General features: G+C 36.6%; 1 protein-coding gene and 2 long non-coding RNA genes across 4 annotated transcripts; 1 reads left to right on the top strand and 2 right to left on the bottom strand.

Annotated features, from left to right (window-relative positions):
- Window positions 1-1,536: 1,536 nt before the first annotated feature.
- LOC136281522 (uncharacterized) lies at window positions 1,537-3,661 on the bottom strand. The gene is made up of 2 exons (XR_010717809.1): window positions 3,480-3,661; window positions 1,537-1,696 (listed from the first exon to the last, which is right to left on the bottom strand). It is a non-coding gene; the product is annotated as an uncharacterized lncRNA (long non-coding RNA).
- Window positions 3,662-3,766: 105 nt separating this feature from the next.
- LOC136281523 (uncharacterized) lies at window positions 3,767-5,949 on the top strand. The gene is made up of 2 exons (XR_010717810.1): window positions 3,767-3,850; window positions 3,957-5,949. It is a non-coding gene; the product is annotated as an uncharacterized lncRNA (long non-coding RNA).
- On the bottom strand, window positions 5,812-12,581 carry LOC131774162 (uncharacterized). Of its 2 annotated transcripts, none has more exons than XM_066167942.1 (6): window positions 12,459-12,581; window positions 12,026-12,371; window positions 10,550-11,149; window positions 10,042-10,131; window positions 9,157-9,408; window positions 5,812-8,733 (listed from the first exon to the last, which is right to left on the bottom strand). In XM_066167942.1, the coding sequence occupies exons 2-6, from the start codon at window positions 12,312-12,314 to the stop codon at window positions 8,075-8,077; spliced, it is 1,890 nt and encodes a 629-aa protein (XP_066024039.1). In that variant the 5' UTR covers window positions 12,315-12,371; window positions 12,459-12,581; the 3' UTR covers window positions 5,812-8,074. The 2 variants fall into 2 exon arrangements, with proteins under 2 accessions (XP_066024039.1, XP_058946167.2); XM_059090184.2 differs by having other exon boundaries at window positions 5,814-8,733; window positions 10,550-11,146.
- Between the last annotated feature and the right edge of the window lie 3,761 nt (window positions 12,582-16,342).

Below are 16,342 nucleotides of genomic sequence, written 5' to 3'. Positions count from 1 at the left end.
TTATTCTAAAAATTGCAATGGATTTTATAACCCAAGTGAACGATTCCAAGCTTTGCCCGAAAACACTAGTATATTCTAGTCTCGCGTGTCAAGTCTTAGAAATAACACTTAGTTAACATTTACAACATTTCACTTGCTTGTAAAATTTCATGACTTTTAAGTTTGGAGGTGAATTGATTAATCACACATTATGCTAACGACAGAGTATAGGTCCTCATTCATATTTTCACTTCAGGGCGATTCAATTCCATCAGTTTCCTAAGGATACCTTGAGAAAATAGTATTTTGGAACAGTTTCACAGTAACAGGGCCTTTGGTGCATTACTTTAATACGTCTTCTCTCAACCAAGCGTTCATAATTTTTATTTCTTGTACAAACAGTCCTTTAAATGAGTCCGCCGAAAGCCTACCATATTTATAGGGTCAGCATTAGATTCCATCCACCAAAACCACCTCGGTCGAGAGGGACTGAGATGGAATATTTAATGACTTGCAAAACATAACCGAAGATTCTCGGAAATCCGCAAGTGATGTAGCCGAACATCAGAAGCTGTAAATCCCATTATTCTTGAGGAACAAACAGAAACAGCATAGCGAGAATTTTAAGTCGCGAACCATTGATGGTAGACATGCAGATAATTTAGGATACGTAAATTCTGTTGATGAGGCGCATAAACTTATTGCGGAATTTGAAACAGGATTGACGACGAAGTTTTCTTTCTTTAAAGCTGTCAAAGGTTTCGGGAACATATATTTATATATATTGATATAGCTCTTTAGCACTACAAAGCTTTGCTATCGCTATTGTGCATTCTCACTAGTTTATCTAGTTCAAGTCCTCTGGCATGGCTTGGATGATATCACAATTGTGGAATCATTCGGGTTAATTTAATGCTTACACCTCCTTCCTCGGACAGAAGTCACAAAATACTGGGAGAAGATGCATGAGATATTTAAGGAGCAAAAATTCGTTTTTTACTGGTGTGCCTTTCCTAATTTTGGGAAGGAAAGTGTTCAATTGCCAGCACGGCATAGATAGAACAGCTGGAGAGAAAAGGAAACGAAAAGATGCAGAAGAAGTACTGTATATAATAATTTCTTTTTATCCTCAACCTTTGTGTTTCTGTCAACTATGGCTTGCTAATTCGAAAGGTCAAATACATGAATGGGTCATATGACATTGATCTCAGAATACTTTTATGACAAACGTGATAACAGTTCAATCTTGGCCAAATTGAAGATGGTTTAGAAGTTAACAATTATAAGAACTTTTCACTAACATATGCTGCTGACAAAGGAGAAAATATATGCAATTCTGCATTTTTTGCTTTCTATCAATCAATCATATGTTTGCTCTTTATCATGCTATGACACTTCCGTTTTGTCACATTCCAAAAAATAACTTGAGAAATACACTGTCGCTCATCTTACACTGTTATATTTACCTATTACAGAAGGCTGGAAACAAAGATTTTGTTTTCAAGAAAATAAGATTTCTTGTCCAAGACACAAGGAAGTTTGACTGCGAAGCACAGATAAAAATGCGAGAAATTTTATTTTTTTCAGAGAACAAGGTAGTTCTACTCATGTATAAACAGAACAAATGCGATTTAATAAATCAGATATGCGGCATGACTCCTTTTCTTCCATCCCCACTCAAAACAAGCAAACACACCTATATAGGTTCCAGTCTGGTCTGCAAATGAAAAGGAGGAAGGTGATTACTGCAAAATTAAGCATTAGGGTTCTTATTTATAACATATTGATTATTGTATACTGATATCTAGAAATTAAGGTTGCAAGTAGCAGCCAGCTGAGTTATAGTTTGAGTTTTATCAAGTCCACTACTTTGTTAAATTTAGAGTAACCTTGTCTTGAGAGAGGAAAATTGAGGAGCTGTAATATACTTATTATCAATTAGGGACCACAAAGAAAAATTTATTTATAGAGACTTTTGAAGGAGAGGGGTAAGACTTGTGGCAAGCTGGCAGACATATAGATAAACTTTACTGCTAAATGGGTTACAATACAAAGTGCTCAGTATTTGGATCAGCTATGGCTCAACTAAAACTTTGCTTTAGCTTCAAGTTTAATCCTTTGTGGTTTCCTTTCTCTGTGTTTATTTTTCAAGTTATGTACACAGAAGAACACAAAAATGACAAGGAATGCTTTTGAATATTAAGAGGCTGGAATAAGCAAGAAACCAAAACTGAATTTTAAACAGTACAAAGTTAATTTGATCTTCCAATGTTATTCAATTTTAACCATTAATAGAATTTGCTATTTAAATTTATCCCCTCCATTTTTCTGGATATTGTGAGCAAAAACAAACAATTATCACAAAATGCATGGTATGCAATGGTTTGATTCACCAATGTGGCAAAGGCCTTTCACTGTCTATCCATAGAAGGGAAATAGTTTGTAAAATGTAAGACATTCTGCATCTTGAGCATTATTCATCCATGTGAAATTAAAGGTTACTTGAAATAAATGTGAAAGATTTATAGGATTTTCAGACCCCTGATAACAATTACTAATGTGCTGATTTGTTGTACTTAAAGGTTATGATTTTAGTGGAAAAAGTGGAAGAAATTTTCTGGACCTGGAATTTTGTTGCAAATGTCTGTTTAGATCAGTTTAATAAGTCAGTTAAAAACTCTCCTGTTTCAAGATTACATGATTACCACACCAGAACCTTTTGTATTCTATATTGTGCACCATGTTATGATTATGGTTTCAATAATAAAAGGTGCTGACTAAAAAACTTTGCAAAATATCTCTACATACAAAGAAATAGATTGTGGTTATGTACTCCAAATAGCAGGTCACATCATTCTTCTGTAAGGAAGTAGCAGAAATTGCTATGGTGGTTTCGGTGGATGGAGAGAAACATCCACCAAAACCACTTTATACTATGTGTTAAGAGTTATGATAATCATTATGAACGTTTGGTCATACATACATACATACATACATTCTTTATTTGATAAGTAGGTTGTGTGAAAGGCAGCCAAAGGGCTGATGTGGACCTACTATACTAAATATTAAGAATTACATATATATAAAAATTGCAATAATAACTTAGAACTACTATATACAAATAAAATGGTGTTCACTAAGACTAACATATAAATCTAAAAGTAAATGAAATGGTCCTTTCTGTTGGCAACTACTGTTGCCTCTTTCTCAAATGAAAAAAAGTCGGCCAGCAATTGTGCACCATAAAAATAATTAGCCAGGGCACTAACTGCTAATTAGTGGTATAAATCTTTTGTCTCCCTGAACATCTAATAGTGGCTATAGATAAAATTAAAAAAATATATTGTTGATGGTTTTAGTCAAAGTTTTGGTGGATGTTCCCCAATGACATCCACCAAAACTACGTAACATCTGGGCACCTTTTAAATAAGTGAAATATCTGCATAAAATTGCGTAAAATGTTTTATAATACTACAATCGAACAATAAATTAATACTTACCATTTCTTGAGTAAAAAGTTTTGACGCAATTTCCCAAACAAATGATACACTTAGGTCATCGGGATAAGTCGGCATGTTGTCGTAGCTTCGTAATTTTCAATTAGTACAACAAGTCATGAGTTGTCCATCATTCCATCTCAGTCCCTCTCGACCAAGGTGGTTTTGGTGGATGGAATCTAATGCTGACCTATTTATAGCAGAAGCAGACATGGCTACTAAGCACTTGACCCATTCTTCTCTCGCCAAGCATATTTGTGTTATAGACGCATTACTGATGGTTACCAATAGGAGAATCTGCTTTATGAAATTGCAGCGAAACAGTGGGAAACAATTAAAAACGCATTAGTTCACCAAGTCGAGGGAATTGGGAAGTAAGTCAGTCGAGGCTACCCCTTTCTCGTCCTTGCTTTTTGAATTAGTCCGAAATTTAAGGTTGGCTTTTGAGCTGTTGTTTTTAGACTGCAAATTAAATTCAAGGTGTTATCGAGGATGTCAGAATCAGAGACTTCGGAGTCAGCGGAGAAAGACTCTATCATCGACCGCATGACAAAGCTTTCCGGTGATGAAGTCGCCCAGCAGTTCCAAGGTAAGCTTAAAAAGAAACTTGTAGAAACTTTAACGAGTTTCAGCAGTCCCGTTTGAAATTGAGCCCTAAGTTACTTCTGAATGGCCAACGACTTCCGACTTGCTTTCCTCGAACGTACGTTTGTTTACTTCGACCTCTCAAACAAGCGTAGTAACCTGTCTTTTTAAGAATAGATTTTATCGTAAGACACTCTCTTTGTGCTTTGAGGATAATTTAAAATGTCCAAAGAATAGTCATTGAAATATAGCTTGTTTGTTTTGATATTTGAAGTCAAATTTACAAGGAATTCCCAGCTCTAAGCTACACTGAACTGTGTGAAACTCCTCGCACTGCCTAATATTCCCGCATTCCACCAGCTTTTCCTTTTTAAGACATGGGTTATATATGGTGGTCATATTTTTATATATAATAATGACTCTTTTTAAGGAGAAGAGCATAATTTAGGATTTAGTTCAATTTTCCAGGCCCAGTTACAGAATATTACTTGCTCCACAAGTACATTCAGGAGCAATTCTTTTAGGTGGATGGCCAGAGTACAGTATACTCTGAACAGCTGTGAAATTACTACTTTGCACATCAATCATCTGCTGCTAAATGGGTCCTCTTTAATTAGCACCTTTGGTACTGTTTGCAAAACTGTTAGCGATTTATACATACATGAACACCTCATTATTTTAGAAATGTTTGGGTTGCCTATACTGCTATACATTCCCTTTTTTCCTTGCAACCTTGATGTTTGACTCACTGTGTGTTCTCAAAGGAGAAATAAGTGTTGGCCATTTTCACTCCTATGGGTTGAAGAGTTAATATTTCAGTCACACATATTGTAGCACCCTTTGACAGAGTGGTTTTTTAATAAGTTCAATGTCAAGGTCTCATGTACTCAGCTGCAACAACGGTTTAGAAAAAAATATAGGTAGCAGACCCTACTAATAGCCCTGATCACCTTTCTTCAGTATCAGTTGTTAAGTTTCAAAAGTGGTTGAGCCAGATCAGTTGCCATGGTGATTGAAACCATAAATGTCATTGGTTGACAGTCACTGTTTTTAACATGATTGAGTACTCTAACAACTCTGTTTTTATTTATTTACCTTTCTTAGGATAGTATTGCAAAAAATTTTTCAGACAGTGGAGAATCATTATCAACTCTCTCTCCTTATGATAGTAGTGACTCCATTGAGTCTCTGAGGACCCATATATTTTGTAGTGCGGGAAGTCCTGCATCAGAAGTTAAAGTCCCTTCCTCTATAGCATCCTCACAAGTTGTGATTAAAGCAGGTTTTAGAAAAGTTTTCACAAGGGAGGAAGCTGTTGGGATTTTGAAATCAAAGTTTTCTGTCAAAAAAAATAACTTGACAAATCTTACCCCTAGCCAAGTGATGTCAGTTTTAGTTAAGAAACTTGTTAAGCACAAATATGTGACTCTTAAGGAAAATGTGAGCTCTCTGTCTGATGTTACTGTTCATAAAGAAATAGCCGTTTAAAAAACTGTTTATTTTCTGTTGACAAGACAGGAAAGCATTATTGACATGCTAAAGTTAAAGTTCATGCTGAATTAAAGCAATTCGTTCATCATCTGGTAAATCTGATTCCAACTTAGTTCAAATGTTGCTTTTGATTATCAAAAAAAAAATGGTTGTAGCTCTGAATTTGGTATTTGTTTGGTACTTGGAAAAAGTTTTGTAGTAAATCTCTGATCATTTTTCTTCTTTTGTTCATTGTAATATGTAGCTGCTTGGACTTCTTAACTGCTTGTAACTTGCTGGTAGCAGTTCTAAAGAAACTGCCCAGTATTTTATCTTATAATAGAAATCAGTACACAGTGCTCCTCATGCAGCTCTACAATAAAGTAATGTCAACCCTACTAACTAAAATGAGGAGAGGTTTGTAATGAAGTACATTGATTTAGCTAAAAATATGAAAGCTACTACTTCTCAGAGTTGCATTTAAATAGATAAGGCAAAAACATTACAATATTTAGTGCCTTATTTAGTTACTAATTCTGTTTCTTTGTGTAACTTGTTTACAGGATTCTATAATGCATTTTGAAATTATTTATTGTTTCATTTTGGCAAGAATTTAAAGTTTGTAGACTGTACTGCATGTTGCCTTAAATTTAAGTGTAATAATTATCACTCTGGTAATTAAATATTGCTCCTTACTGTTTGCAATATTCTATTTTATTCTAATCTTTGGGGTTATGTTGGGTCAGTTTAATCCCATTCTTTGGGGTCACATTGGGTCAGTCTAATCCCATTCTTGGGGTTAAAATGTTGGGTCAGTATAACCCCATTCTTAGGGTTATATTGGGTTAATCTGATCGCATTCTTGAAGTCACACTGGGTCAGTATAACCCCATTCTTGGGGTTATATTGGGTCAGTCTAATCCCATTCTTGGAGTCATATTGGGTCAGTATAATCCCATTCCTGGGGTTATGTTGGGTCAGTCAAATACCATTGTTGGGGTTATATTGGGTTAGTATAATCCCATTCTTGGAGTCACATTGGGTCAGTGCAAAACCATTCCTGGGGCTTTGTTGGGTCATTCTAATCCCATTGTTAGGGTTGTATTGGGTTAGTATAATCCCATTCTTGGGGTCACATTGGGCCAGTATAATCCCATTCCTGGGGTTATGCTGGGTCAGTCTAATCCCCTTCTTGGGGTCTTGTTGGGTCTATATAATCCCATTCTTGGGGTTATATTGGGTTTTATGAAACCCAAGATTGGCTTTGGTAGAACTTTCCCATTTTGGGGAATTCCCACCAAAATCACAAATATAACCCATAAATTTACCATTTTTAACCCAGTTTGGGAATTAAAGAAATTTCCCTGCGACTATCATTAAGTTCGAGTTAGGCCGTGAGAAAAGCATGCAACAGTTGGAAAAGGTGATATGGCTTCCGAAATAGCTTGCCGCAATGTCTGTACCAGAAATTTCCTCAAAAACCTATGTTTCGATGTTCAACTTACTACGCCTGAAAAGGTCACTCTTTCCTAGAGATCTAGCGACTGCTCACCATTCTTATTGAATTCACATTGTCTCTTAATTAATAGCTTTTAATGCTACTGATTCTGACAAACATTGAATGTCATCGCACAAAAATTCTCAGAAATCTATTGTGTCATATTTGATTTTCAAAGTGTTTCAGATCGCTGATCAAGGATGCAAGGTCTCAAATAAAGAAAATTAGAACCTTGCCATCATATGGAAAATTGTCACAAGTCGAAGAAAACTGATTGAATAAAAACTGCTAGCATCTAGCAAGGATCATTTTATGTTTTAAATCCCCAGTTTAAGGTCCCTGAACGCCAACGAAGTTATTTAAGTCTAGAGATTCAAGGTAATAGTATAATAAAAGTTGTATCTGAATAACTCTGTTTAAAAGACGATTAGACATATTAATGAGTTTTATAGAGTCATACAGTCATTTTAAGATCTCGGACGGAACTCGTTATAACAAGCTTACTCGAATGTTCTAGCTCACGGAGGTTGCAATGCACCGTGATTATGACAAGCAAACAGGGACCTTCGCCTAATTCACTTCATTTCATATATAACATGTATATCTGAAATAATAATCACACCTTTTTCGATGGTTTAACGCGGACATTGCGCAGGTTAAATCGTATTTTTTTTCCGTGAAATGTGCGCAAGGTCGAGGAAAAATACGAGCGAAGAGAAAAATGTCCGCTCGTATCATAAGTTAACCCATCGAATTAGGAATTTATCATTCCGCTATTGTTTAATTTTCTAGCATTTTGGCTTCTAGGTTCGTATTATCAAGCTTAAAAAATGTAAGATAGTAAGGATTTGAATCATTAGGTGCGGCAATTTATTGATCCGCTTTGCTTTCCGTCCGTGTCTCAACATAACCTTGTTCTATTCTACCATATAAAATATCAAGTTTAAATTTCCGCATGTTGCATGAAATAAAAGACTGATCAGAAAAGGCCTCTATCATATTCACTTTGTTTAAATCTGACGAAGAGGCTGTGTTGATCTGTCAATTAAATAATCAAACACATGACCGCTCTATCAGTTTGTACGGTGGCTCGTAATTCGCCTTTAGTGTTAGAATAAATGCTTAGCACTCCGTTAGCTGTCGTTGAATAATTCCACCTCAAGTCTTCCTCTATCTTTTCCGGAATTACCCAATCAGGATAACGAAACACAAGATCTTCGGTAGCATATGATATTCTCCCATGACGGATTCGTGTTTTGAGCATAAGAAAATCGCTGGAATCCATGCCTTCTTCTCCGTAGTCATTAACTTCTGCTGAATATGCATCTGGTCGTACTGTGTGGTACATTCCTCCCGAATAAGAAGTAGGATTATGACGCAATTCCTGTGATGGAAACCCCCCCATGTGCTTTGGTGTCTCATGAACCAGTCTCCTGTCAGATGAAAAACCTGAGGCAGCATTGGTTGGTCTGAGGGATTCTCCAGAGTGGCTTATCTGTCCTTGTCTGTTCTTCACCGCTATTGGGGCTCCAAGCATTAATTGTATCATGACATCGGGTTCTACGTTCAGTTTTCCATCCTCCAACCAAACGACAAGGCCCTTTCTTTTCGCTTTAAGCATACACTCAACGTTTTGTACAAATTTCTCTGCCACTCCAGTAGGAGCATGGCATCGATTGCAGATTGTAAAGATAACCTTTTCAACTGCAAATTGAAGCAAATAGTTATATTGTATTAGTAATTCTTGTTAATTGCGCCGGCGAAAAAATATTATCTAAGACTAGGTTTAGTACATGGCCAAATGTGGATGCGGTGATTTATGTTATCTTCGTTTTCGTATCAGATATGGGGACAAATTTTAAAGTAGGGATCATAGTGAGCTACAATATTTAAAAATAACTTTTCAATAGCAGATAAGGTGTCTATTGGCCTTTTTTAATCATTGGATGATGTTCTCAAGTAGTTTATTTCATTTACACCTTGCATTAAACTGAGTATTTGCTACACTAAAATATTTCAACTACAAAGAAATGATTCTTCTGACTTTTATGAACAGGCTACTGCAACAGAGGATTGTGCAAAATATACGTATTTTCACTTTCTTGTGCTATTATCAAATCCTCTTACCAACAACTTCAGCTGCTGTCCTGAGAAGTTCTTCCAACTCAGGCTGCTGGATTTTATGAGACGCATCGGCATCCACCACTAGAATACAGAACCTAAGAGTGTATCTCGTTAAGTACGATTTGATGTCAGCTAATGAATAACTTTCCACTTGGGGATATTCTGGCAGCCTTATCCTACGATGAAGGTCATCGATTACTGATTTCACAACCTGCATTGTTGCCGGTGACACATCACAGCCAAGGACTACTAAGTCTAGAGAATTAAAGAAAAATGTAATTAAAACTTCGTTTTGCAAAACCAAAAACCATTTGACAACACTTATTTTTAAAACCAATCGCTTTTAGTCAAATAAATACTAAACTTTAAATACTTCCCAAATAGCTTCAATTCGTCGTTTGCACTTCCACTAGTCTAATAAATGTTAACTTGAACGTTAAATCAGTACTTGCCTAAAAGCTTCACTTTGTTGTTCGCACTTCCACCACCCTAATAAATGCTAAACTTTCAATACTGGCCTAAAGGCTTCATTTCGTTGTTCGCACTTCCACCACAAAGTGCGTTATCAATCCCAGCATTTCGGGTTTCTGGCACTTGCCGTAACCATGAATGTACAACTCGAAGGAACCTATAGTACCATTTTATATGTAGAAAAGCGCTGAAGTTCACAGAAAAAGCTGCTATTGAGTCAGGATTAAAAAGTGATTTATAAGGTTAAAAATCGTGATATAATGACTACGAGACACCAATGAAACAGCGTCTTTAGGACTTATTGTTGCTTTCGTTGAAGTCGTTGCAATGGTACATATTGCTCTCGTAGCGGTCGTTCATTGTTGTCCATTGTTGTCCAGTGTCGTCTTTTTTCAGAGAGTCACCCGTTGTTCTTACCTTTCACTTTACGTTCCCCTTCTATGACCCTATCTGTTCGCACTGACAGCTGTTGTGGTTTGTTGTCCAGTTCAGAATATGCAGCCACATCTATTTGTGTTGATGAGCAGAAAACGTTATTTTTAGGGTCAAGAATGAAAAGGAAGAAAGTTTATGAACCTCTTAAAGGTATCTAAGAAATTGCCAGCACCATCTAACAAAGCTTAACTGATGTTCATGTTATAATGCATTTAAATAATTCAAATTATTTTCGCAATTGTTTCGTTTCTCTAGCCATTTCTGACATATCTCCATCTTCATAATCGGTCATTTTGGCTTGTTTGTTTAATATTGTATATGTCTCGTGGTGCTGGGGTTGTTTTTCTCATTGTTGTTCTTTTTGACAAACGTTATTATCGTTATCTTTGTTCCGGTATCTAATATTTATTTTTCTGGCTGTTGTTATTGTCTTGATCATGATTCTCGTTCCTGTTTTTTGAAAAATGTAATCTGTCGTAGTAGTTCTCACCTTCTACCAGACGAGTTTCCTTCATGGTAGTATCCCTTTGCACTCTGTTCTGTTCAGATCGGTTCTCTAGTGATGAGCGTCCGTAATCCGAAGTCGAAAAAGCGGTTGCCGCAAGGGGATCGGGGTGTACGTTCAGTTTAGGTTGCTGACAAGCGCGAATATCCTCACTTCTTTGCCTTGTCACTGTGTAATCTTTTTGCAAGGAACTTGGCTGATCCCACCTGTCTATTATTTCTTGTTTACTTCTCCCTTCGATTAGGGTGGCGGAGCGTTGAAGCCTGGGCTGGTGTGCAGGTTCTGTATCTCGTGCTACCGGAGCCGTTGGATCTCTTAAAGAAGGCTCGAGACGCCCTGGTGGCTCATACTCAAACTTTTGTCCTTTCTTGTTTGGATCAAAGTAATGTTTCAGTGCTTGTTCGTGAATTGCTCTGTGTTTCCTGTCCCATGAAAAGATGAAACTTCTTCGTCCGTCGAGGAATTCTTCCTTTAACTGGGAACGTACCTTCATTCTTGCCCAACGCGAGACGAAGGCTCTTTCCTCTTCCTCTTCGTTCCTGTAATTGTCATCACCACCGATAACAACAATCACGTTTCCGTCTACTTGACAAGAAAAGAATTGAACAAGTCACATAATTATATTAGAATGGCATCGAAATAAATTAAGTCTTGCTCGCTCGTCAAAGGCCAAGCTACTTTTCCAATCCGGCCATGTTGTTAAAATCTGCGGGTTTGTAAGCGGAATCATAAGTCAACGCGGTCAAATTAAACAGAATGGTGAATTTTTTAGTGTTTAAACTTGGAATCGTAAATGGCGAGATGTAGTGCAACATGAATCATGAATATTGAAAAGAGTTGCATATCGATCACGAACATTAGGCTAACTGAAATAGAGGTAGGAATCACAAATATCGAAGGTAAGGTCAAATGATTCTGTATTTGTTGAACAACTTTCATAATATCTGATACGACAAAACTTTTATTTGTATCTTTTATTTGTCAATATTTTAATCGAGGAAACTCATTTACGGTAACTTGCGAAAACAGCCGTCACAGCCAATTTTTTAATCAAAGCTTTCACAATCTAAATTTATAATACAATATGTCTTCCGCAGTGTTTGAATTGAAACACAAGCGAATCCTGTCAAGTGCGGACAATATCGTCGTTAAAGAGCATGTGGGTAAAACAATTTAGGAAAGGTTGAAGATAACGCTATGTTCTCTTTGTCAGTAACATAAATTTCGTGAGGTGGACCGTCTGAATTTCAAAATAATGAACATTGAAATTCAAATCAATGTGTCACATTACAAAGGTAAAGAACGAAATGGAACCTGAAAAAATCTGGTAAATAAAAATTTAGAAAAAGCTAGTGTGTGTATTTTGCAGAAACTACACCAATATGACTTGCAGAAGACTTTTTTAAATAATGATTCTAATAATTAAACTCTTGTCGTTTTCAACTTCCGGTTTCGCTATACCTGTCGCTTGAAGCAAAGCTCTGTAAACCTTTGTGTAGCCTCCCTCTGTGTTTTCGTTGATGGAGAGTCGAGATTCGTTTGCATTGACAGCTAAAATGGCAGCATCCATCTCCAGTGTGGGAATCTTTTGATGGCTGTACTCAGTTATCTCGGAATCCGTAAAATAGTGTTGCTCCACAGATATATCAATGCCAAGATTGCTTGTCGTTGTCAACAACAAATCTTCGATGGAGTCGAGCTTATAAACACTGTCGCAGTTGAAGAGATGGAATTTTCTAGGCGATGCCATGATATTTCTTTTATCTAGGAGATACTTTTGAAAACTGAGATGTCCCTTTACCTAAAGCTAAATTGAAATAACATCAAGATGTCATTGAAGCGTATGAAACTTGTTAATGGCGATCAGTTATACGTCAGGAATAACATTCCATACCTTTCAAATGAAGTGAATTATTCCTTTTGCAGCGATCACCCTGAGCTTTTAACAATAACGTACCTTGGAAGAAGTTATCGCGTATACGAAGACGATTTTGTTGTAACGATTTCCTGGAAAAATAGGAACTCGGGCAGCAAATGCATGATGGGTAAAGCTGTGTAGCTGTCAGGAGAATTCGTGACGAGGGGTATGTAACGCAACGCGGGTTAGGAGTATTTGAAGCGAATTTCAAGTAAATTCTTCCCTTCCCAGAACGAGATGCTGATTGGATTTCTTCGCTTTAACTCATGTAATTGTTATACCCTCCTACCACATCGATAACTCTCTCTCCTGGTGCAGATACGAATAAATTATTAATTCAACGAGTGATAATAACCCAACGAAATTTTTGTGTGGCTTACACAAATTGTGTAGCCACATTATGGCACGATCGCATTTATTTAATTATTTGCCCACATAAGTCGAGCGCCTGTCACTTGGTCTAGTGCCATGCGGCGTACTAGTTTGAGTCAGCCATCTTAGTTGTAAGCGTGGTCTCGAGTAACTTTTTTTTTAAGGTCATCGTGTCACGAGTTAGTTCTCCTCACACAAGTCAACATACCCAGACTAGGCTTATAATTGTGTTATAAGTGCAGCTTGTGCAAGAGCTTTTACGCTCTTAAAAGACAATATTCGGCTTGATCCATCGGTGTGGGTTGTACCACTGAGTGTCTGAAAGAGTTTGAATGCGTCTGATACCACCTGAAAGTGCCATAAAGTGAAATCGGTTGTGTTGTAGTTGCACTCTCTTTGCACTGTTGAGAAGTACGGAGGCATATATTTCAAAACGACAAAAGTAAGTACCCTTGCGAACTGAATTCCCACTTTTCTGGGAATTCCTAGGAATTCCTAGGAATTCTCAAAAATTCCCAATTATGCAAATGACCCTTGCAAACTGAATTCCTTGTTTTAGGAATTCCTAGGAATTCTCAAAAATTCCTAACTATGCAAATTGACTCTGATTTAAAAAGCTTGGAATTACTGGGAATTTCTGGGAAAGGAAGACTCCAGTTTTGTGAGGACTTGGAATCCCTAGGAATTCTTAGGAATTCTCAGCTTTACAAACTACCTATAATTTAAGAAGTGTGGAACTCTTGGGAATTTCTGGCAATTGAATTTGAGGAAATTTTAATACCCTGAGGTCCACATAAATTCTAAGAAATTCTCAGTACCTTGAATGTGAAGGTTTTAAGAAAAAGAGTAATTTCAGAGGCTTAAAACTTTGGCTCAATAAAAGGTATGCTATACAAAACTTACCAAGAGATATACATACATGTACATGTTTATAACTTAAAGATCATGAAATTTATTATTCAAACTAAGTTTTAGTAAATCTTTACATTAATATGGATTTTCTCATGAACCAGCTATCAGTTGTGTTAAATGGAAATTGCCAACTCCCACAGTAATTAACAATAATTACATTGTTATCTTACTTCCCTAACCTACATTACTGGTTGCCTTTGTTAGAATACCTTGGAACAGTCAAGCTCAGTTGCCTCAAACGCTGTCAGAGACTTTTTGTTGACAATACTTTTAGTAGAAATTTCATGCCATAGACAAACAAATTCAACATCTAATTAATCTTTCTTTTTTCATGATTGTTGTTGCTGCTTTTTTTTTTCAGTTTTTTTGCTCTATTTTCATGACTAATTGCTGTAATTTGTTTTGCTGTTTTTATTCTTACAAAACATTTTTGTAAGAGTTCCAATACTTGTGGATCATCCACACACTTTGCAAACATTTGGCATGCAGACAAGACAGAGGTAGTCAATGTTCCCTTTGAGAAAAAACACCTTTTAAATGACGTCTTCAATTTACTTTATTTGAAACTCTGATCTGAAAATATTTGTCAACAAGACTTGTTAGTAGTGAGAAGTACCAACCAAGTTTCCTTTCATAACTTAATTTCTTAAATGTCCCAATCACTGGATCTCCCAAAAAATATTACATCTTTTTATTTTTGGTGCAAATTACAAGTCCTTCTTTATATAAAAATGAAAAGTGCTAGTCACACTTCAATAATAACAGCTCTTAAGTTTACTTGTTGTTCTTCTCTGTCTGTCAGCTATCAACAAAATTGTTTTATACTTCGGGCAGTGCATAACTATTTGTGGACTAGAGTTCCAACGCACCTCTGTAATCGCATATAGCTACTTCTGTATCTTGTACAAATATTTCTCCTTTGTAAGACGCACTCTACTCTGTTGTCAATACTGCTTTGAGTTCAGTGAAAACGACTGACTGAGGAATCGAGATGGCGGTGTTGGAACGTGTTGCTGAACGCTTGCTACGGTCAAGCTTTGTAGATTTAGGTACTGGTACACTGGGATCAGTGTATCTCTTATACTTCCGAATGTGGTATCCTTCTTTTATAAATATGAGGGTAAAAGACGATTTGTAGTCGCATTCAAAACTGTGATTGGCTTGTGTTATTTCTCACCTTTGCCATTAACACAACTCAAGTGAAAAATTGTTTTTGCTTATTTTCACTACTGCCTAAGTAGTGCACATTACTGCGAAGTTCACTTTCATTCACGTCTTTATCCGCAGTTCAAATATATGACTTTCATATATTCTTAACCATTTATTCATCACCTCACGGGTTTATTTAGAACCAACTTCATGACCAGCTCCCAGTTGGCTTGTTAGCTCAGTTGGTAGAGCGCTGCACCGGTATCGCAGAGGTCATGGGTTCAAATCCCGTACGTACTGAATGTTTTTCAGGCCTTATTTTCACTACTGCCTAAGTAGTGCACATTACTGCGAAGTTCACTTTCATTCACAACTCAAGTGAGTTTCGAGTATTTGTTTCCTCGACAACTTTCGGCCACAAATCGTGCATTTGTAATACGATCGGTTCTTGTCGATTATTTCTACATAGAGTGAGCTCACATCTTTATTTATATCACCAAGGTATCCATCTTCTAGAAGCAGAGAACCGGTCGGAGAAGTCAGAATAAAGTTGTGCGCTTCTCTTGACACTGCAATCTGCAAGCCAGCGGATTCCCTTTGCTAGCCAATGACAAGTCCTAAAAGATCCACGTGATCATGCCCGTGATCGGAAACAAAGAAGATTCCATTTGGCACTCATCTTTGAATATACTTTTCATCGGTTGATCGCTTTTCTCAACTGTTTTGCTTAATATAACATTTCTAAAGATAGCTTTTATTGTGGTTCAATGGGAAAACGAGAATAGCGTGAGTGTTGTAAAAGAAAAGAAAGTCGTTGGCGCCGTGGAGTTAAAAGAAGGGACAACAGTTGACATATTGACTGGTACAAACAAGGGTCGAGTGGCCATCTGTAAAGCAACGATTTTGAAAGTTTGTGGTGAGTAAAAATTGCGATATTCGTTACGTGATCAAAATCTTATAAAAGAATAGATGTAGCGGGTTGAATTAAGCTTACATAACGTTCGGCGCAACTGAAACTAGAATAATTCTGAGAATCGAATCGGTCACTTGCATGCCGCAGTTTCTTAAGCTTATGCTTTACAATGAAATAAACCTATCAGTAAGGTTTCAAGATTCCTCTAGTCACGTTTGGGAAGATTCAAGATTCATAATAGGAACTGTTATTAAACAAACCTTATTACATAAAGAAGCCTTCCTTGGTAAAAACAAAATAATGTATTCAGCCCTTTTTTAGTAAAATCCATGAGAGAGATGTACTAACTCCAATATAAAAGTCACTCAATATAACAGGGATTTCTCAATTTGAGAATCCAATGAATGCCCTTTTCCTCATAGCCATCTTAAAAGCCTGGTCTGAGCTTTAAATGTACATATTTTAATATATTATTTTTTTCAAATTCAGATGTCAAGGAATCCAGATACAAAAT

This window comes from Pocillopora verrucosa, chromosome 6 (genome assembly GCF_036669915.1).
Source record: "Pocillopora verrucosa isolate sample1 chromosome 6, ASM3666991v2, whole genome shotgun sequence".
NCBI classification, from domain to species: domain Eukaryota; kingdom Metazoa; phylum Cnidaria; class Anthozoa; order Scleractinia; family Pocilloporidae; genus Pocillopora; species Pocillopora verrucosa.
The sequence above is the reverse complement of the archived record's forward strand: the minus strand, read 5'-3'. Positions and strand labels throughout refer to the sequence as shown.